The sequence below is a fragment of the Panthera onca genome, chromosome A1 (assembly GCF_046562875.1).
Source record: "Panthera onca isolate mPanOnc1 chromosome A1, mPanOnc1 haplotype 2, whole genome shotgun sequence".
NCBI lineage: Eukaryota > Metazoa > Chordata > Mammalia > Carnivora > Felidae > Panthera > Panthera onca.
Window position 1 is genome coordinate 174863138 of NC_138339.1, and position 24327 is coordinate 174887464.

The following is a 24327-nucleotide window of genomic DNA, read 5'->3' on the forward strand; positions in this document are numbered from 1 at the left end:
GGTCAGACATTTCTGATTAAAGAATTTGATTTTCGTCTTTTAATCAATTTGTCGACTGAGGCTTGTTCTTTATCATCTTGTATTTCCAAACTATTAACTTCTGCATCTTCAACAAATGCCTGGTGCAGCTTTAAATTAAACTTTTCTTGCCTTACATTTTAAAGGTTGATTTAACAAGTGTATAATGAACACTAGCAATCCAATGCCCAGTGATCATAGATCAAGTGGATAGGGATCGAGGCACGGCACAGCAGAAGTAAAATGATTTTTTTAAAAGTCCTGAGGCACTCGGGAGAAATGGAATTTAATATCTACCAATTCCATATGGAAATTAAATGAATCCTGAAACTAACTTCCCCAAACGGAATTCAAAGGAAATGCAATAGCTACTCAACACAATTCATTGTCAGATTTTATTTTTAAAATGTTGCATGGCCACTATTAAACTATTTGAAATTTTGATCTCAAAACCCGGGACTCCCACGTGGGTTAAGAAAAATAAATGTAAATCCTCCTGAAAAGACCGGAAGCCTGAATGCAGCCCACAGGCTCAACCTTTGATCAGAGCCACATGGGGCAACTTCAAATTATTGTTCTCAGACTGAACCTTTCCTCTCACTTTGTTCTGGCAGTTTTCCAAAGAGGGACAGGTGGTTTTAGGGCATTTTCTTGAGTTACAAATCAAATAATATTTCATGGTTTTCACCCTTAATGGGCTAAGCAGAAGGCATTTGACAAAAGTCACTCTGGAGGGTGAGAGAAATAATTTATACTCTAGGGCATTCTTAAATCAGTAACTTGGCAATATCGGATTCAAAAACCATCTCACTGCTCCTTGCAAAGTTGCATTGCAAAAGCTTCTTCGTGTCTATTTGTCTTGCTCTTTGGGTGGGTCGTGTGTGTGTGGGGGGGGACCCCATGTTCAGAAACCAATGAATAGATTATATGGGTCCTTACATGTTCAGTCTTCATTGGAGACAACTGTGCCACAAGGCAGGCAGTGAAGTCATGGGCTGCTTTCTCATACATGGTATTCTGGCCAGTGAAGAAAACGAATGCCCTGGGGCAAGTTTTTTAATAAAATTAACAAATTTCATGCCTCAACTTGAAATTCAGACTTGGCAGTGGCCAGAAATGAACAAAGTAATCCTAGATTTCATGCATTGAGGACTGCAAAAGCCAAAGCCAATAGAAAATACATTTCCTCTTGGATTGACTGCAGTTATAAATGTCAATGTGTGTGATAAATTTGACCATCAAGGGGTTCTTGAATCTTGAGGAAATATATTTGGGGGAGCAATGTAAGCCTGTCTCCATTGAATCATTATGTTAAGCATTCTTATGTTTGCACAGTTCACATTCTGACTACACTTAATTAAAGAGGTTGGGGATTATAGATATAGGCTCATTCTGAGAATACATACTGATGAGCAGGCTGTTAAATATTTAACACGTAGAGGTAAAGACAGTATAACTACGCAGGGAAGGAACATGTAGGCACCGTGTGGTACCCAGGAGAGAGGATTCTGGGCACAATCTGTTGGAGTTGATTAGGAAAGTTGGCCGCAGATCCATTTGGGCTATGGAAACCCTCCAATGGTTCTTGGCATCCCTAGCTCCTGTTTTGTGAACACTACTACAGAACAGTACTATTTTCAGCATCCAATTGGATATGCCCAGTTTTTGGTCCCACTGTTTCTCAAATCCTCAAGCCGTAAACAGATTGAAGAAATCCATGTTCACCATACTCCAAACTCGCTTCTGACACCATCTTTCTTTTGTGTGCTTATCTCAGTCATAACTGATGGATTTCTTTTCTTGCCCCTCTGCATCTAGTGACCTAGATATTCAGACATGAAGTCCTATAATTTTTTTTCCCAACTCTACTGTGAGTGCTGTCTTCCTTTCTCCTTCCATGCTGAGAGAACCCCTCTGTTAGTCTCATTCATCTGAAACCATCCTCTCCCTGGCTTCCAGATGAATACTTAGATCCTGCCCTTCCCTGAATAAAAATACCCTGTGACTTGTCATTACCTATACGACAAGAGAAAGTCAACTGTTTGGCCTTCCTTTCAAAGCATAAACAGTTCAATTATGACCAATCTTACCTCCCACTGCATACCAGCAAGTACCTTTTTTTTTTTTTCCCCAGTTTGGTTTCCTCACAGGTACCTGAGCACATCATGCCTGTTTGAACTCACAGTTCAAACTGTGAGTTTGAACTCACAGTTTTCCAACCTGTCTCACCAAGTGCTTATTCACTTGAGCAAAGGCAAATTCATCTCTACTGGGATGAGTCCCATCTCTCAGGAACTTAGGTGAATCCTGAGCAGGGATAAGAAGGAGCTGGCTTGATGAAATGCACTTCGTCTAATCTTGTACCTTCAGTTTCTTACTAATTAACTATCCTCTGACCATTTTCCTGTGGTTTTTCCGTCCGCCCTTGTTATCTCTTTTGCCTATTTCTGGTGTCTGATGTTGTCCCGCCTCCTTGCCTACTCTGTTGTCTTCTACTTTCTATTCTATTTTCTGTTCATACCTTCACAGGTTTTTCACCTGAATAGAGAACCACAGTGCTTCTCTGTCAGTGCTATCTCTGTGGACACGTCTCAACCCTCAGATTTCCATGCTCTATCTAGTTTAACCCACACAACGCTAAGAGGTAGGTACTACAATCTCCAGTTTATTGATGAGAAAAGTGAGATTTTTGAAGGTTAATGTTCCCCAAGTACCACATAGATAATAAAAGATGAAGTCAGGATTCGATCTCATGCAGTGATTCAAAGACTATTGCTCTTAACTATGTTGTCTTCACTTAACCCAACTCCCACTTTGAAAATACACATTTCATCTCTTTGGAAAATTATACTTTCCCAGGATCCAGTGGTACGGTTTTTATTTCTTTTATGTCTACCATATCCTTAGTCTGGATCTAAGCACCAAAAAGGCCTCTAATAAAAATATCTTCTTGAAGAGAATCAGATAGATTCAGGTGCTGAGCCATGTCATTGAGTCTTTAGGTGCTTGAATGGTCTAAACCTGCAGTGTCCAACACCAGAGCTGCTAGCCATCTACAGTGATTAAAACGTAAATTACCTACAAATAAATGAAAAATTTAGCGCCTCAGATACACTAACCACATTTTAGGTGCCCAATAGCTGCATGTGAGTAAATTTAAATTATGTAAAATTAAATAAAATAAAAACTCAGTTTTTCAGTCTCACTCGATACATTTCAAGTGCTCAATAGCCCATGTGGCTAGTGGCTACTATCTTAGACAATACAGACACAGACCATTTCCATCGTTGACGGAAGATTCTTTTAGATAGTGCTGGCAATGTTCTATTTCCCCCAACATATCCCATCATCCTATGCAGCCAAAGACTAAGGATTACTTTCTAAACACTTAGTAAGAATTAATTTATGTAGTGGTTAAGAACCTGGGCTCTAAAGCCAAATGCTGGTATTGCAACTTACAAGTTATATGGCCTTGGATACGTCACTTAACTTATCTGGTCTCAGTTTTCCCTTCTGTACGATAGGGATCATAATATAAACTACTTCATAGGATTGTTTTAAGGATTAAAAGTATAAAGTGATTACAGTACTTCCTGGTTAAAGTAAGTGTCCAACTGCTGTTAGCTATTATTGCTATGGATGTAATGTTCTCTTGAACGAAAGCCAGAACCACAAAGATAGGTGAATAAAGTTTCTTACAACTCTCTCATAGTTTTAGAAGTTGGATACTATGATTGTAACTAAGTAGCGAGACACATTTAAACATTCTCTCATGGCCAACTTCGGGAAATATATGCCTGGATTTTCAGTCAATAAAGGTAGTATTAGGCACATGTTAAATTGGATCACCAAAAATTTGCCAAATATTTTATTCAATCAACACAGTGATTCAATACAAAATACTACCAGGCTGATTAATGAAGGGACATGTGTATTGCACTTTGTGGAATTACCTTTCAGAGGTCAGGTCCTGTGCCTAATCTGAACCCTCAAAATGCACTGTGTATTGGTATTTGTAGAATTAGTCCTAACATTCTTAGGACTAATGACAATTTCAGTTCTCCCATCTGGTTGGGTATTGCACATAGGTTTTGGATGATGGAATATGTTTCTACGACTATGTTAACACAGAAGAGTTTGAAACACTAAGCTGTTTTAAAAATAAGGAACTAGGGGCGCCTGGGTGGCTCAGTCGGTTAAGCGTCCGACTTCGGCTCAGGTCATGATCTCGCGGTCCGTGAGTTCAGGCCCCGCATCGGGCTCTGTGCTGACTGCTCAGAGCCTGGAGCCTGTTTCGGATTCTGTGTCTTCCTCTCTCTCTGACCCTCCCCCGTTCATGCTCTGTCTCCCTCTGTCTCAAAAATAAATAAACGTTAAAAAAAATTAAAAAAAAAATAAAAATAAGGAACTAATCTAACAATAATCAAGAACATTGAATTTGGAAAACCATGGAGACACATGCATAAGTGATAATATCAAGAACTCCCAACAGCCTTCACCAGTTGATGGTTGTGGATTTTGAGAATACTCTTCCTATTGAAGTCAATGAATTATCTTATGGAATTATGGTCCTGCTACCCTGGGAGAAAAGACTTCAAGCTGGCATGTAACTACCAGAGAAATAGATGCAGGGCTGAGATAGGGCAGGGTCACTTACTGATTGAGTCAATCTGAAAACCACATCAGCTCTGGCAATCACTGCTACATCCCAAAGTCTCTCACATCTACTAACTTATTCATGTCATCCAATAGTATTCTCAGGCTTCTCATTACATTACTCTAATTGCTCTATTTCCTAAGTATTGAGATTTTAGTAGTGAATACTGACTGACTTTGTTGGCATTTAATTATCAGTGTTATCTTTCTAGAAGATCCTGCACCTTAAAGAATAAAAATGTGATGCAGATAGATACATCCCTTCTTGGTGTAATGTCATATATTCAATGACTTATTTTCATTTCTTTTTGTAATTTTCACTTCTTCTGAGGTTATAATAAAGAACATTCTTAGCGTAGCAAATTATTTAAATCCATGCAGAGAAAAAAATCGAGGACATATCTTTTTTTATGTGGGATTTATATATAAGCTGTTATTTGAAGGACAAGGAATATTTCATGCTCTATTTTAATTTAAATTCTCTCCTGGCCACCTTACCAAGTATCTGTAGGCATGATATTTTTAAATGAATTATAAGCTCAAAGTTTTCATATATCATGAAGGTTCTCAAAGTTTAAATTACTCCCAAGGACATTTATATCCATTTCCCTTTTAGAGTGACCAATGAAAACATGCCTTTACCCATCAGAATAATTCATGGGGCCATCTCTTCTAACCTGGCTTCCACCCCTGGCTCCTTGGAGGGTTGTTCATAATAAACAAACCACAAAGCCAACATGATGAAGATAATAAGATTCTAAAAGTCTCTATAATTGTTAAGGAAACAAGCCTGAGGAAAATTAAAGCTAGTTTCAAAAATGACTCAAACATAAAGACATGATCAGCTCTTGAGATAATCGTGAATTAAAGGAGCTTTTAATGCAATTGGAAGATATAGATAGATATATAGATAGATGATAAGTAGATATGTAATTATTCACATATACATATGTGTAAATGTGACATTTAGGGAAAAAGAAATCTAAGTACCCTCATTAACACTACTATTATTAAGACATTTTAACATAGCATTGCAATATCACACAAGCATTTATTATTTGGGTTAAAACAAAGATTTTCACTTCAGCTAGTAATCAGGATTTTAACAGTGATCTAAATGTCTCAGAAGGTAAACCACTCTTTTATTCTATTAAATCAGTCACCTCATGAAGGACTTTTTGGTTACGGTCGCCCTGGGACTTGTTATAAGTTTGTTATTTGTGAATAGCCATGTAGTTTAATGCTTTAACAACCCACATATTTAGCTCCATTTATATTTCTTATGTTCTAGTTTCTTCAGTTTCTTCTAGTTCAATTTCTAGTTCTAGTTTCTTCTTCTAGTTCATTTCTTCTACCTCATGCTCCTCTTATTTCCTGGAATTGAAATTGCTAAGAAAGTCATCAGGCTAATGTTTAGAGTGTTGAATTTTACCTGGGATCCTGGGCCTTTTGGAATCTATTTAATTCCATTCTGAGGAATCATCAAATGTTTTCTCTTGGGATGCCAAAAGCCAGACATCCTGTGTTTTAGCTTAAAGCTGAGACATAACAGTGAAAACTAGCAAAATTTATTAAAATCAGATGTCAATCATTACAAACAAAGTCCTTTGGATATAATTATCAAATTAAACCACTTATGCATAGAAAACACTGAAATTGACGTGTAAATTAGAAGCAAAATCCCCACTACAAAGGCAATTCTCATCATCTGTGGTATGGTCTGCTTTCTCCTGGGAAACTAAATCCTTCTGTTGCTGGTTCTCATAGGAATTGGAGAGCTTAATAAGGTATAAGAGATATTTCAGTGAACTTCCTATTATAAATGGAGTATCTTACATCCTAGAGAATATTAGACTTGCAAAAATAGTTACGCCTTGTTATAGGCCATTGGTTGGTGTCATATTACATAGCACCATGGATTCCAACATGACAGTCTAGTTCAGAATATCATATTTGCAGTCATCAGTAATTATGAATTGTATAGAAGTCGAGTATGTGGGAAGTGGGATAGATATACATACAAGAGGAAACTGTACATATACGTACAGAGGCACTGGAGGCAAAGGAAATACACATGCACCTTGAATGACTACTTGTCTACTGCACCAAATAATTTTAGGACTGATGTGCTTTGCCTGCTTTGATCCGTGAGAAAATTTGCCTGATGCGGAACAGAAATTGCAGTCCCATGAATCCTTTGAGTTGTTGCCTCAAGATGAACATTAGTGAGTGTTCAGAGGTTAAGAAATGCCTGCCGCAGTGTTTGTCGAATAGCACCATCAAGGCATTAACCCTATTGCACCACATAAAAACATTTTCACATATGCAGAGTTCAGAAGTAAACCATTTTCTAAACGTAGGAAATTGATAACAAATGCAGCTCGTGAAAGGCTGCTGGGTAGCAGCCAAGTGTTTTCTTTCTTGCTTTCTTCTTCTCTCTTTTTTTTTTTTTCTCACTGAGGAGTTAGTACTGCTTGTGGATTCTGCCAGCATCACAGAGAGAATACAACATATGATAAATGTCCATGAGAAATGAGAAATATTGAATCAATGACTATAAAAGGAAGGCAGGAGCTGGGTGGGGTTAGATTTCAACTGAGACAATCAAGTGTTTTTTTTTTGTGTTTTTTTTTTTTTTTAATATCCCTCTTGCTGCTTTTGGGAATGCACATGAGCAAAAGCAAGTTCTGTAGGTAATGGTGAGATCAGATTCTAAAATAATTGCTTTGGCTTTTGTTCCTCAATTTAAGAGTTGTGTTTCTAGACTGTATTTTCAACCAAGCTCTTGTCTTATACAAAGTGGAGACCAAGATACCTTGAAGCGTGCTGCTAAATACAATTCTTAAATTTTTTCTTTTTCTTTGGTTGAAAGGAAATGATTTTCTATGTTTAGGGTCTAGGGGTTTTTAAAACATGGGATTTCAGGATCTATCAGCTAGAGTCCTATCATATTTACTATGGAATTCTTTGTGACTAAAAATTTGTCAGATTTATATTATAGAATTTCACGTCGAAGAAAGTCTTTGAAAGAGGAGCATCTTATACAAATGCTTGAAATGGTGCCCTGTGTTTATTTTATATCCTGCTGAAATGCAACATCACACAGTGCTGTGTATTTTATAAAAAGAGAATCCAAGTTTATTTACTAGAAACAATAAATGTTTTTCTAGCAACATTTCCCCCAAAGTTGTGAATCTACAAAATACCTTGCAGATAAACAACTCTTTCAGGTCCTAAGAAAGTAATTTGTACACCAAAGTAGCCATTTATTACATGACACTAGTCATTTGACCAACCTAACACAGCTTCCTTGCGGCTGGCTCTAATTTACAACTTGATAGCAGCTGTCACAATGAAGGAACCAGGTTCATTATCTGATTTGTTTCTGCTATCCCTGCACTCACGAGTCCATTAACATCAGGGATATGTGTTTTTTAAATTACTGAATTAGTCATACTTCCATTAAAAGAGTAGACTTACAAAGTAAAATAGAACAGCCTCTTACTGCATTCCCTTCCATTTCTCTGTCTAGTTGTTTCCATTTATTCCATCAGAGAACATACAGTGAGCCATATTCTCAGCAGGCAGGGTCTCATCTGCTCTAGCCTCATGCATAAACCAGAACAAGGTCCATACCAGCTACTTAGTAAACATCTGTTGTATTAATGAATCTCAGAAGATGAATGGATAATACCCACTGCAGGGTCTCTAGGCCAGGCACAGGTGTAGTGCCCACCTTGCACTCCATGTTTGATGCTCTCATGCCAGTTTGCTGTCTTTAGGATGCCTTACACTTAATAACTGGCTAGTTGGAAAGGAAAAAGAAAGCCCAGAAAGTTTGATATCACTGGACTGTCTGGACTATAAGTGCTCAAGACCTAAACTAAAAATCAAGCTGCTTTGCTGGCTTTTCCCTTCCTCCCTCCCTCCCTTTCTTCCTACTGTCCATCCATCCTTCCTTCCTCTTGCTCTCTCTCTTCCTTCCTCCCTCCCTCCCTTCCTTCTTTCCTTCCTTTCTCTCTCTCTATTCCTTCCTTCCTTCCTTCCTTCCTTCCTTCCTTCCTTCCTTCCTTTTCTCCTCTTCCGTCTTCTCCTTTTTACATTGGAGAGTATCTATATATTAGGGACCCAACCTTCTCTTTACAAAAATTAACACAAATTCTCTGAATCTTCTCAGTTCAAGTCAGTGACAGTGGTAGTGATGAGACTTGATCACAAATCGTTTAGAAAATAAATCAAATAAGTATTTATGAATCACTGAGTGATCATACCAGACTATTGAAACTGCCATAGGCTACTTGTAAATATTTGGGGCCCATACAGTATTCCACCAATTCTGTATGTTACAGCTATTCAACATCAATTATGTCTGACAACACTAATTCAACACCGTCTTGTTTACTCTTTTATTCTATATTTACCAAGGTACAGCTTCCCCAACACCCTAGACTAGATTAAGTCCCCTGCTGAGTAGAAACTTCTCATCCTGTGCTTCCAGTTTCCTAACACTTTATCATAGTTGATTATAATTAATGTTAACTACATTAAGTTCCCCTAGCATAAAAAAAAGCATGTGTCTAGCTTATTCAATATATCAGGCATTGAATTAATAGGTTAAGATCATTAGAGTCTTACTAACTGGGAAAGTCTAAACTATTAGGGTGCATTGTTGGGACACAAACATCTTCAGTTCTCACTTTGATGGAACCATAGTGATAAGTTTCTCTTATACTTACAGTAATAAACATCCTCTACTATTTCAGTGGTAAAAAATATTACAAAACAAACAGCATTTTTGCCTTTGATCTTATCAGCACTTTTGTCCCCACACCCTTGTTTTCTTTCTCCATTTTTTACAGTCTATTAAGTCTTCGAAGGTACCAGATGTTGGAGGAGGCTGTCCCACATATCCTAGATTTGAAATTAGATGCAAGATTTATTGCAGCTACAAAAATATAATTTCAGCCTTAGCTTTTGTGCTCATGAGCTAGGTGTAATCTGCAACACGGCCCCTTGTCAAATAGAATAGCTCTTATCCATGGAGGGTTGGTATCGATGCCAAAGACTCAAAATAACCGCAGGGTATTACTGAAAACGAATTCTGCCCACAAACTGTTTCCTTTTAGGAAATTTTAATTTACATAATAAACATTTTCCGAGAAAAGGCCTTTGCACGCAGGCAACACTCAAAGGCTAGGCTGCAATAAGCTGAGCATGAATTAAAATTTTTTTTTTTTTAACGTTTATTTATTTTTGAGACAGAGAGACAGAGCATGAACAGGGGAGGGGCAGAGAGAGAGGGAGACACAGAATCTGAAACAGGCTCCAGGCTCTGAGCCGTCAGCACAGAGCCCGACACAGGGCTCGAACTCACGGACCGTGAGATCATGACCTGAGCCGAAGTCGGACGCTTAACCGACCGAGCCACCCAGGTGCCCCAAGCTGAGCATGAATTTAGAGCAACACCTGGGGTAAGTGCCTAAGCCGTGCCTGTCAATGCTTCAAATGACATCTCTTTCTTCCTGCATGGTTCCTAGGATTGAGAGCAGAGCGGACTGCAAACCACTCTTATGTTTCCCCAGGTCCTGCTTACATCAGGAAAACAATAGAAAAGCATCCTGAGTAGACTCTTGATTTTTTTTTTTTCTAGTATTGCAAAAAAATGAAAATTAAAAAACTATGGAGCTTCAGAAGTGAACGGAATACCATTGGGTTTTTTAGCTGAACACTTAGAACATTTTATTTTGTCAGTGAAATACCTTTTTACTGACAAATCCACACAACAACTGAATTCAAAATAAATGCAATTCACTTATTTTTTGAGAGAAAGAGAGAGAGCACAAGCAGGTGAGGGGGAGAGATAGAATCTTAAGCAAGCTCCACACTCAGTGCAGAGCCTGATGACAGGCTCGAACGCACGGCCCTGGGATCATGACTTGGGCTGAAATCAAGAGTTGGATGCTCAACCGACCGAGCCACCCAGGCGCCCCATAACTCACTTTCAATTAATTTGTGGCATAGCAAAGATCATGAGAATGTATCACGGGTTCAATTCTTGTCTTTATTGACCATTGATTGCATCCATTGTTAGCATTTTAGATGAGGACATAAAAAAAAAAAAAACACATAAAAATGTACAGACTGGGGCATGAATGCAGCAGATAGAGATGTCATGTGACTGACAGCAACAGGAGTGGAGGAACTGATGGAAAGATGTTAGAAGCCCAAGGGTGATGGGCTACAGATGCCAACCAGAGAAAGGGCTTTCTACGTAATTACTGTTGGATTATTGATTTGCTCACTGGCCTTCCCTGCTGCATTCATGAAGCCCATGACACTGTCATCTCGGATGCATATGTGGAAAACACAGGTGGCACATTTGCCTGATTTATGTGACAAGTTTGTGAACTTCACATAGGGACAAGTATTAGCAAGAACACATTTTGCTCCAAAATCTATGTTGGTGGTCAATTCTCAGTGCCATAGCAGAGCCAGAGGAAAGAAAAAAGAAGAATTTTCTCACTGATATCCAAGACTAATAAAAAATGAGATATGGAAACAAAGGGTATGAAATATATTAATGTAGGACTAACCACCAGGCTCTCTTTTAGTTATAGTACATCCAACACATGGTGGGTTCAAATCTGGGTTTTTAAATCAAACGGTTTTCCAGACATTCAATTTCACATCTAATTGGCATCCAGGAAAGCCAACTGATTGAAGGTATGATGTTAAAATAGCCAACCAGCACTGAGGAGAAAAAGCCAATAAGGAAGTCACTGTTGCTCTTCTAAATTAAAAGCCTTATAGTCTCATTCTTAATCACGTCCTGCTCTAAGTAACAAAATCCACATGTCCACCTTCCTCAATAAGGTGCAGGCTGAGCAAAGACTATTTAACTGTGCTATAAATTAGGGTAGTTTCAACCAAAAAGTATGAATAATCTATATGACTCAAAGTGATGGCAATGAGGTTTAATCTGGTTTTAAAATGTGGCAATATTTTTAGATTTCTTGATGAGAGTACTTTTTAATTAGCATTATTTGGAGAGTGTCTCTGCCAAAATTAATCTAAATTCATATTTTAGAAGATCGAGTTATTCTTATTACCTTTCTAAAAAATTCATACACCCGTCCAAAATCTTAGCAAAGAATCATATCATTTCTGAGTTAGAAGGGTACTTTAATGATTAAACTTTTCAAACACTTCCTCATTTTTCAAATAAAGTAACCCAAGATCACGCAGACAGATTCTGTACTCCCACTAAAGGAAGAGAGAACGGTATTTCAATTTATTCTCCCTGAAATGATTTCTGGGATTTTGTTGGATGAGTTCCATTGGAATCTACCCACTCTGAAATTTACTCTTTTTTGCTTAAAACTTCCAAACCATTTTCCCTGGCCTTCCTAAGCATAACAGCATGTTAGCCGGTGGGTTTCACTGCCAAAGGGCAATGCTTGCAACCGAATCCCGTCTTTTGCACGATGAGCTTAGGTTTCGCCACATTCCAACCCATCTTAGATCTTTTTCCTACCCTACCCCAAACTTAGATGTCAGAAGACTTCATGCGTGCCTTCTGGTTTAGAGGTATGCATAAATGATGAAGGCCCCCAGAAGCTAAGGAATTGCCCTGTGAGGTGCACCACTCTGCCCGTCACCATGCAATTGCAGTAAATGCAATTGAAAGTACTTTTATTTGAAGGGCTTTTGTCAGAGGGGGAGAAAACACATTCACTCTTTCAAGGCCTGTGTGTTTTCCTGGGAGAAGCCTGCCTGTAAAATTTGTCCTTTTATCCTTGGATAGCAATTTGGGAAATATCTTTTGGCAGTGCACTTCGCCCTGAGCGATTCCTGCAACTCAAGACCAGAGCCACGACTCACAGACTTCCCCTGCGTCTTGCCCACTTTCCATCGTACCTTCTAAAGACAGGAAGGCTGTCTCACGTTGAGGGCTTGAAGCCCCCTTCTCCACAGCACGAGGAAGAAGATTTGCATATTTCGGCAGAAATACCGAGCTATTTTCATCATGGATGTCCAAGGAAGGAGTGTTTTACTAGTATCTGTGACTATGTTGAGGTACTAGAAATAAGAACTAGTGCTGAGGATTTTCTTTTTAAGGAGATTTTTTTCCCCCTAATTTGCCCCTTTCCACAGGAACTCCCAGAAACTCGACAAGAGTGCTTTTTATCTTTGTCAGAGAGATCAGCTAATTCAACAACGCTCGCTTGTACAATCTTTACCAGGACTGTCCCTCACAAACATACCAGGGTACCCTGTTTTTCAGGATTTAAAAAAGAAGAAGAAAAATGTCACCTTTATAATCTGCTAGCAGCTGCTTTCTGTTTTTGTTTTTGCACTTAATCCTCTTTTGCATTGAAACCATCACAACTGCAGACCTGCCCATTGGGCCCCACAACCTCTTGCTGGTTATCTATGTCTCTGTAATCTAGGGCATGGATCCGTCTAAACGCTCCTTACCTATAAACAGATTCCATTCAGTGTCAAGATCAGCCTGATTGGCCAGGCAGCCCTTCATGACGTTCAGGCAATAGTTGTTGCAGGGCCTCACGGTGACAAGTCCCCGGCAGTATGGGCAGTACAGCATCTTCATGAGAGCTCGGATGCAGCCCGGGGTGGGGCTGACCTGCAGATTTATTGACAAGAAAAAAGAAAATCAGAAATAAGAAGGATGAGAGGGAGGAAATTAAAAGAGGTAACTCATTTTCTCCTTGAAAAAAAAAACAAAAACAAAAACAAAACGGAGAAATGGCTCTCAAAACCTCCAGCAAGTGGAGCAAAGCAACTATTAGAATCTTAACCCTTTGTCATACGTGAGCTCGAAGCCAGTCCACTCCTGTCAAATACTTGGTCGATAGCATAATAATCGATTTTCATCAAATGTCCCCATCAACATTTTGGTATCTATGTCATCGTAATTCAGCCCTAGAAACTGGACACCATTTCATCGCAATAGAACGTGAAATGAGATAATGCACGTGAAAGCAATTTGCCAAGTTAAAGGCTCCGTAAAAATGTAGGTATGATTAAAGTTTAATGTGACACCTTTAGAAAATTTTCCAACCGGTTATTTGACCCTGTTTCTAAAGGAGGTTGGCAGATACACTTCCTTTGTACCTAACTTTTTAAAAAGGATCGATATCAACCTGTCTGGCATTTCTAAGATCCAGGCCTGCTTAGAAGCAATGGAACTGCCAAGGCAATGTCTTCAGGCATTTGAAGCTTTGCAGTTCTGGGAACTTTGTGGAAAATGGACCCCGGTGTTGAATGTAAGGAGAAATCCTTGCAGTAATTCAACTAATGATGGAGTGGCATTTGCCTTGAATAAGAAAAGCTGAGGTTCTTCTGAGTCCATCGGTTCTAAATCACTAAAATCTCTTTTGGACTCATTGAAAATTCTAATTTGACTTCAAGAGGAAAGACTATTTAAAACAGTATGAACCAACAACAGGAAAAAAAAATACAGAAAACTCCTTTTTTATGACTAGACACAAAATTATTATCATATTTATTTGGCTGATTCCACCTAATTTTGGTGTTTTCATCAAATAGCCATATGGTGCTGTTCTTGTGTTCCAGACATGAGAACAAGTCTAACTTGTATCATTTGGATCTCATGGAGACTTACCAGTCTGATGACACAGAGCTGGGCCCACAGGTGACATTACGTGTCAAGGACATTTAGATATTGACAAAGCGTAACATCAATGTAAAGGTGTACCAATAAAGGGTAGTTCTGCATAAACGGGTACTTTCCACTACTCTGCCTAATCTCCGTCATTTCATCGTTTGCCTAGAAACCGCATTTGAATTTTGTTTTGTTTTGTTGTGATTTCTTTATTTTTTACTTCAGTATTATCGGACACACAATGTCACATTAGTTTCAGGTGTCCAACACTGTGATTCAACCTCTCTATATGTTATGTTGTGCTCAGCATTGGTGTAGTTTCCATCTGTCACCACACAACAGTATTATAGTACCACTGACTATATTCCCTGAGCTGTATTTCATCCCTGTGACTTACTGGGTCCCTAACTAGAAGCCTGTGCCTCCCTCTCCCCTTCAGGGATACTGCTCATTCTCCCCCCTCTTCCTTCTGGCAACCATTTGTTCTCTGTAATTACAGGTCTGATTCTGCTTTTTGTTTGTTTGTTTATTCATTTGTTTTGTTTTTTTAGATTCCACATATGAGTGACATCATAGGGTATTTGTCTTCCTACGCGTTTGCGGTTTTTTGTTTTTTTTAATTTTTTTTTTTTAACGTTTATTTATTTTTTTGAGACCGAGAGAGACAGAGCATGAACGGAGGAGGGTCAGAGAGAGGGAGACACAGAATCCGAAACAGGCTCCAGGCTCTGAGCTGTCAGCACAGAGCCCGACGCGGGGCTCCAACTCATGGACCGTGAGATCATGACCTGAGCCGAAGTCGGCCGCCCAACTGACTGAGCCACCCAGACGCCCCAGTGTTTGCGGTTTTTAACGCAAGGCTTCGTTTTGTTGGTAACATTTTCTTACTTTTACGATATATACCGACAAAATCCTTAATCTGTTGTTTCAGAAAATGAAGCTACTTATTATTTATTTGTTTACTTAGGCACTGAAGATTCTGGTTGTTCTTTTGAATATGTTTGCATTTTATTTCCAAAATGTTATACAAGTTTTCAAACATACAGAAAAGTTGAAAGACTGTTATAATGTATAATACCCTCGCTCCTAGATCCCCATTTAACATTTTCCTATACTTACTTTTTCGAATATCCACCCATCTTCTATCTATCCATTAATCACCTTACTTTTTATGCATTCAAAGTAATATCCTTTTGGTTTTTACTTTTCCTGGTAGTTTAATGTTGGCTTTAATAAAACAGAATTAACAAGATCAGCAACAGAAAGTTAGTGTATTAAGTACTTCAAATCAAATAAGTGAAGTAAAATATAACTGGCCTTACTTTATAAAGATATTTAGAGAATGGTTTAATATCCATGACTTTTAAAATTTATTTTCCAACAGCAAAAGAAAACAAAAAAAAGATACCAAAATTGAGGAGTTTGGTGATTTGAAAAAAAATTTTTTTAACATTTATTTATTATTGACAAACAGAGTGCAAGTCGGGGAGGGGCAGAGAGAGCAGCACACAGAATCCAAAGCAGGCTCCAGGCTCTGAGCTGTCAGCATAGAGCCTGACCTGGGGCTTGAACCCGTGAACTGTGAGCTCATGACCTGAGCTGAAGTTGGACACTTAGCTGACTCAGCCACCCAGGTGCCCTGGGGAGCCTGGTGACTTTTAACTTGAGCACACATTGGTGTCACAGTATCATCCTCTCCAGATAGGCTATTTTGTGAATATGGCAAATTTTATCCACAACGGAGCAATACTGTCTTAAAAATTTCTTTTATCCACATACATCCCAAGCCAGTCGCAGAAAAGAGAAAATAATTCTGTATTTTCCATTCAGAATTTATGTGGAATTTCAAATTCTTATGCATTTTACTTATTTGATATGGTTGCAATCCTACAAACTTGTGCCCACAGAATTTTGTTTTCCATAGCCTTGTGACTTCTGTCGTGACCCTGATGCCTTTCTCCAGAGACCAACTCTGTTTTCACCTGAGCTGGCCATGCAATTTCGTCCTTGGACTGTGTTGGATTTTTGGTTTTCTTGCTATTGGTTTTATAGGATGCTTTGATTCTTCTCACTCAGTATTCCAGTACCAATATGGAGCACGTGTCAATACCTGGGATGCAAATTTGAGATCTTTTAGGCTGTAGGGACTCTGTCACCCTCATAACCTGCACTGCTCTGCAAAACAAGAACATCGTTAACAGGCATTGTAATGATGATTTAGGCACTCAGGAAGAGCCTTGTGAATTGAACTCTCTATTGTGTTCCTCAATTTCTTGGCCACACTGAGATTCAAAGAAAAAAAGAAAGACAGTTTTATCCCTCTTAGCATTCAATTGTTACTTTTTAAGTTTGTTTTCAAAGGCTATTGATAGCATTAATTCCTAAGCTTTTTTTTTTTTTAATTGTGTTGGAACCAGTACAATTTTCTCAGTCTGACATTTTAGAAGAGTCTCGTCTCCAACTCAGGGTAGCAACCAACAGAGAAAATTGAACAGCCTTAATAACCTACAAGAACAATGTTGTTCAAGTTAAATGTGGGTCTCTCAGTACTTTTGGAAATGACATCCCTCCTGGTCAAATAAAGGGCATTTGAAGAAGAAAATAGAATGTGGAGCATCAAAGTTTAAGCTTTCGTGTTCACAGACCCATATTTTTTGAATTGACACAACTGCATGCTTGAATTAAAATAAAAAAAAATCATCACTTCCAACTGAAGACTTTTATTTTTTTTATTTAAAAAAAAATTTTTTTTAACGTTTATTTATTTTTGAGACAGGGAGAGACAGAGCATGAACTGGGGAGGGTCAGAGACAGGGAGACACAGAATCTGAAACAGGCTCCAGGCTCTGAGCTGTCAGCACAGAGCCTGACACGGGGCTCGAACTCACGGACCGCGAGATCGTGACCTGATCCGAAGTCGGCTGCTTAACCGACTGAGCCACCCAGGCGCCCCCAAACTGAAGACTTTTAGAAGTAAGTCTCTGAAAAGAAGGTTGTTTTAAATGCCAATTGTGTGAGGGATATTTCTATTTTTAAATATTTACTGGTGTTTTATAATTGGGCTATAGCAAATTTTTAAAAATATTTTTGTATTTAAATCAATATAGACTCACAAGATGATGCAAAAAGAGTGGAGTCTTGGGTACCCCTCACTCACCAATGTCACTTGATGGTGACATTTCAAATAACTGTGGTAGGATATCTAAACAAGGAAATTGACACTGGTATGTTACCACAAACTGGTATATAGCCCTTATTCAGTGTTCATGAGTTTTTCAACCTGCTTTCAAAATAACGGAGTTCTAAAAACTCACATTTAAATTTACAATGAAGTAATATCTCTAACATATAGTGTGGCAAATTTATAAAAATTGCAAACAATTAGACAAAAAATTTCCCACTAAAGAAAATGTGTTCATTTAGAAAAAATAAAGAATATAATCCATGTTGAGAAACAACATGTTGAATGTCTTTTTAGTTAATGTGGATATTTTACTATTTTTGAAAAATGTAGCTGTAACTCCTTAGATATTGAAACTAGACTGGGAAAGGGCACCTGGGTGGCTCCGTCAGTTAAGTGTCTGACTTCGATTTGGTAGGGAAAAATCTGTTGTATGATGGCCAACAGGACTGATAAGAGAATTTCAGTCCCAGCCTGAAGACTTCCCTTCCAGGTTCTTGTTCCCACCCTGCTTGCCTCAGGTGCCAAATAACTACTGTTGGGAAAATAAGTAAAGTTCTGCACCATAAGATGGCTGATGGGACTAAAACAAACTCTAGTTCCCAGCTTAGAGGCTTCTCTTCTGGGTTCTTCCTGCCTTGTTTGCCACACACGCGAAAGTCATCACAAATGCGGAAGATGACTATAAATTACCCTTCCCACCTGCATTTGGCTCAGATCTCTGGGGAATGATCTCCTCTGAGCCCACTGGTGTAAAATAAACCTCCTTCCTTCCAAGATCTCCGAGTGCCGGTTGGTTCTTCTGCCGGGTGATCCAGACCAGTTTCCGTGATAGATTCAGGTCATGATCTCCCGGTTCATGGGTTCAAGTCCCACATCGTGCTCTGTGCTGACAGCTCAAAGCCTGGAGCTTGTTTCAGATTCTGTGTTTCTCCCCCACTCATGCTCCCTCTCTCTCTCTCAAAAATACATTAACATTAAAAAAAAAAAAAAAAGAAAGACTGGGAAATAAACTTAGGTAAATCAGTAAATTGGTAAGTGTATAAAAGTGGTATCCACTTGGTATGAATATTTATTTGTGCTGTCACCTAACTTTTACATGCTGTCCTTCACCACTAGAATGACTTTGTCAAGAATGCACAACAATGGCGGGGGGGGGGGGGGGGAGAACAGTCAATGGTTCCTACTCCATTATCGTACGATCGAAAAGATACACACAAGTTTGTGAGTCTACCAAGTAAGATTCCAATATCATTTCCCTGCATCTTGGGTTTAGACCTTCTGTTAACTTCTTCTGAAGCTGTTTATATATAATGACATTAATAATCATTTTATAGATGCTATTATAATTGACTAGTTTCAATAATCATATAATTTATAACTAAGCTTTCTTATAAAATAACATAAAAATAAATAACATAAAAAGAATTGAGCTCTCAGGTTACAACCTTGTGGTTTTTTCTTGATGTTGTTTGTGTTTCTTTTTTAAAAGATTAAAGCAAGATACACTGAAACATGGAAAGAAATATAAAAAGAACCCTTAATAAAACTGTATTGAGAGAGACGACTAAGACTTATTTACCTGGTTCATCATGCGTACCAAGATGTCATAGCAAGTAATTCTTACATTTTCTAAATGTGATTTGAGGCATAGCACACCCATAACCAAAAAATAGAAATTCATTTCATGTCCTTAATATATGTAAGATTTTTTGTATCTGAACCAGCATTTATGCATTGATGCTCATGTTAGCTATTTTTAATAGCAGCCAATGTAAAATACATCTATTACTTAGAATATTTTTAGAAAACAAGACATGTCCAAGTTATAAATCTATAGACACAATGAACATATACCTAGTAAGTGCTTGTTTCTATGGAAATCATACAGCCAAAATAATCAAATAAATCTATTTGTCTTCTTCTGCTCCCAAAAGACAAACAAGTTAATGTAAGTAAACTATTTAACCAGAACAAATTAAAACTGTGTTTTGAGCAAGACTCCATGCCATTCTCCATAGTTTCTAACCTAGGGTTGTAAGAAATGATGAGGTATTTCTACTCACCATCTTAACGTATCATGAAATTCTGAAGGATCTTCTTGAGGTCCTCAAGAAAGATTAGATTCCATTCAAAGTAGTTTCATATTAAGTAATTTTAATTTTTTAAAGCAGTCTATACCCTGTAAAGAGGCTCTGTAGTAAGTTCATGAGAACTCAAATCTCTTTCTTCTTTGTTCAGTCATGCAAGTTTCATTCATCCAGTATTCATGGGGATGAATAAAAGAGATCTCAAACCAATGTTAGGATGCTCAGATTACATTCATTTCCAGATCACTTCAGGGAAAAACTTATGTGTCTTGGTGAAGTGCCATGGAAAGGGAACCCAGGAAAGGGCATTTAGTGTAGAAGGGGGAAGCAGGGTCCCCAGGGAAGGCTTCTGAAGGAAGTCATGAAACAGATGTCTGTAAGAGAAGCACAGGAGGCAGACAACATCACAGAAATGGTAGAGTTGGGGCTGCTGAGAATCAGTCCTTCCACTGAAGCAACCAGTAAGCTAGCAAAAAATGACAGAATCAGCTTTCTCAGAATTTGAAGATTTAGTTGCAAACAAAACAAACAAACAAACAAACAAACAAACAAAAAAACAACTTACGGCAGCCAGGAGAGTGCTTAATAAAGACAGAGACCGCTAAATTTCAGTAAAAAGGCGTTGCTAAACCTCAAGCCTTAAGATATTTATAAAGGTTATAATCATATGAAGTATCTTCTCTGACTATAAATAGCATGAAGCTGGAAACTGGTATCAGAAGGAAAACCAGAAAATTCACAAACATGTGGAAGTTAAACCACACACTCTTATATAACCAATAGGTTAAAGAAGAAACCAGTAGGGAAATTAGAAAACACTTAGGTGAACAAAAATGAAAACACTTATGAAAACAAAAATAAAAACTTATTGCCATAAATGCCTACATTTAAAAGAGAATATCTCAAATCAATAACTCATGTTGTACATAAAGGATTTACAAAAGAAGAGCAAACTAAAAGCAAAGTTAGCAAAAGAAAGGAAATGATGAAGATTAGGATGGAGAAGAAACTTGAGTTTCAGTTTGTTCTTTTTCCAGTTCCTTAAGGTATAAAGTTAAGTTATTGATTTGAGATCTTTCCTCTCCTAGAAGGTGGGAGAGAAGTGTGGGATCAGCTCTCCCTCTGAGCCTCTAAAAAGAATCAATTCTGCCAATACCTTGGTCTCAGACTTCTGGCCTACTGAACTGTGAGGGAATACATTTCTGTGGTTTTAAATCACTGGTGGTAAGTTATGGTGGCCAAGAAAACTAATGAACACACCAACAAATTAGATAACCTGGATGAAAGAGGCAAATTACTAGAAATATGACCTACCAAGGCTAAATCATGAAAAATTAGGAAATATGAAAAGATCTCTAATAAGTAAAGAGGTTGGACTGGTATCAAAAGCCTGCCAACAATGAAAAACTCTGGACCAGATGGCTTCACTGGTGAATTCTATCAAACACGTAAAGAAGAATTAGCAAAATCCTTCCTAAACTATTCCAAAATACAGAAGACAAGGAACATTTCCTAATTCATTCTTAGAGACCAGCATTACTTGATAGCAAAGCCAGACAAAGACATAGGAGGAAAAGAAAACTGTAGACAGATATGCCTTTATAATAGTAGATGAACAACAAAATACTAGCAAACTGAACCCAACAGTACATTAAAAAAAATTATACACCACGACCAAGGGGAATTTATCCCAGGAATGCAAGGGAGGTTCAAGACAAGAAAAATAAATCAATATAATAAATCATATTCATAGAATAAAGGGAGAAAAACCCACATGGTAATCTCAGTTGATGCAGAAAAAGCTTACAGCAAAAGCTACCACTCATTCATAATAAGTACATATGGAAAATCCAGAATAGAAAATCCTAAACATAATAGAGACCATTTATGAAAAACCAACAACTGACATCATTCTCAATGGTGAAAGAGTTCCCCTAAGATCAGGAACAAGACAAGAAGGCCTACTTTCACCACTGTTTTTCAAGATAGTACTGAAAACTCTAGCTAGAGTCATTAAGCAAGATAAAGAAATACAAGTTGTCAATTTGAAAAGGAAGAATTAAAACTATCTCTATTTGCAGATGACATGACCCTACATCTAGGAAATCCCAAGCATTCACAAATAATACCTTATTGGAGTGAATAAATGAATTCAGCCAAGTTGCAAGGTATAAGATCAACACACAAACATCCATTGAGTTTTTAACACTAGCAATAAACAATCTGAGAAAGGAAGATAAGAAAACAATTTCAGGGGTGCTTCGGTGGCTAGGTCGGTTAAGTGTCTGACTCTTGATTTTGGCTCAGGTCATGATCTCACGGTTCGCGAGATTGAGCCCTGAGCTGGGCTCTGTGTTGTCAGCATGGAGCCTGCTAGGGATTCTTGCTCTCCCTCACTCTGTGCCCCTCCCCTGCTCGCTCACGTGCACTCTCTCTCTCTCTCTCAAAATAAATAAAAATATTTAAAGAAAAAAGAACAATTTCATTTACAATAGTATCTTACAATAGTATCTAAAAGAAAAAAATACTTAGGAGTAAATTTAACCAAAAAGATGATAGAATTTTACATTGAAAACTAGTAAGCATTGTTGAAAGAAATTAAAGACCTGAATCAATGGAAAGATATCCTGCATTCATGTGCTGGAAGACTTAATATTGTTAACATAGTAGTACTACTCAAAGTAATTTATAGATTCATTGCAAACCTTATTAAAATTCTAATAGTTTTTCCTTGTGGAAATGCAAAAGCCGGTCCTCAAATTCATATGGAATTGCAAGGACCCAAAGAGCTGAAACAATTTTGAAAAAAAGAAACAAATTTGGAGCAATTGCATTTTCTGATTTCAAAAAGTACAACTTGCTACAAAGCTAAAGTAATCAAAACACTGTGGTATTATCCAGCAATCTCACTTCTAGGTATTTAATACCCCCCTCCCCCAAATTGGAAATAGGTTCTGGAAGAGATATTTGCATTCCCATGTTCATTGCAGCATTATTCACAATAATCAGGTGGTAGGAGCTTCCTAAATGTTCATTGACTGATGAGCGGCTAAGCAAAATGAGGTTTGTTCATATGATGGAGTATTATTCATTCTTAAAAAAGGAGGAAATCCTGCCATATGCAACGACCTGGATAAACCTTGAGTACATTATACTAAGTGAAATAAGCCAGTTACTGAAGGACAAATACTACAAAATTCTGCTTACATGAAGTATCTAAAAGTAGTCAAACTCATAGCAGCAGAAAGCAAAATGGTGGTTGCTGGGGCTGTGAAGGGGAGGGAAATGGGGAGTTGCTAATCAAAGGACATAGAGTTTCAGTCATGCAAGATGATAGAGTTTCAGAGATCTTTTGTACAACTATATGCACATAGTTAACAATATGTATTGAACACTTAAAATTTTGTTAAGAGGGTAGATCTCATGTATTTTCTCACAATCATCATCATCATCATCATCATCATCATCATCATCATCAAAACTGTGGTACTGGCATGAGGATAGACATTTAAATCAATAAAACAGAGTTGAAAGACCAGAAATAAACATACATGTTTATGGTCAGTTGGTTTTTACAAGGATGTGAATACCATTTAATGGATTAAGAATAATGTCTTTAACAGATTGTATTGGAGCAACTGGATGTCCTCATGAAAAACAAGGAAGTTGGACCTGACCTCAGAACATGCACCAAAATTTCTCAAAATGGCTGAATAACCTAAATATGATCAAAACCTATACAGCTCTTGGAAAAACCTACATAGGGTAAATCTTAATGACCTTTGATTTCGCAATGTATTTTTAGATATGATTCCAAAAGAAAGAAAAATAATTTGGGCTTCATTAAAATTAACAGGTTTGTGTATCAAAGGACATTGTCACGAAAGTGAAGACACAACCTAACAACTAGACGGAAATGTTTGCAAATTATATGTCCAATAAGGGTCTTGTATTCAGAATATATACCAAACTCCTAAAACTCAGCAACAAAAAGACAAACAATCCAATAAAAAAAAAGCAAAGGATTTAAATAGACATTTCTCCAAAAAAGATATAAAATGTCCAAGTAGCTCATGAAAAGATGCTCAACATCATTAGTTGCTACAGAAAGAACACCAAATTGAGATATTACTCACACCCCTAGGATGGCTCTAATAAAAGAGACAGACAATAACACGCACTGACATGGATGTGGAGAAATTGGAACCCTCATACATATCGCTGATGGGAATGTACCATGGCAGCCACTTTGGAAACATAAAACTACCATATGACCCAGCAATTCTAGTCCTAGTTATGTACTCAAAAGAAGTGAAAATATATGCCATACAAAAATGTGTACATTAATGTTTATAGAAGTACCTTAGCCAAAACCTGGAAACATTTAGTTTAATCATTTGTCAATTTATTTCCATCAATTGATGAATGGATAAACTAGATGTGGTATTTCCATTCAGTAAAATATTATTCAGCAATTAAAAGGAATGAGATTCCAAGATGCTGCATCATTGATGAACTTTGAAATAACATTATGCTACACCGATGAACTTTGAAACTACATTAAGTCAGTCACAGAAGAACATGTGATTTCATTTATACACAAAATGTTCAGAACAGACACATCGATAGTTACAGAATGCAGTTAGTGGTCGTCAGGGGCCAGGGTGAAGGATGGAAGAAACAGAGTTTGGGGGTGGAGAGTGACTGCTAACAGGTACAAGCCTTTTTGTGTGATG

At 37.7% G+C, this 24327-nt stretch overlaps 1 protein-coding gene across 2 annotated transcripts in view; it reads right to left on the bottom strand.

Annotated features, from left to right (window-relative positions):
- Positions 1-24327, bottom strand: part of GPC6 (glypican 6) — a 1113398-nt gene that overhangs the window by 333741 nt on the left and 755330 nt on the right. For both annotated transcript variants that reach the window (XM_060636854.3, XM_060636855.3), the window contains exon 4: positions 13153-13318. In XM_060636854.3, coding sequence (XP_060492837.1) covers positions 13153-13318 — 166 coding nt within the window. The remainder of the gene's footprint in view (positions 1-13152; positions 13319-24327) is intronic.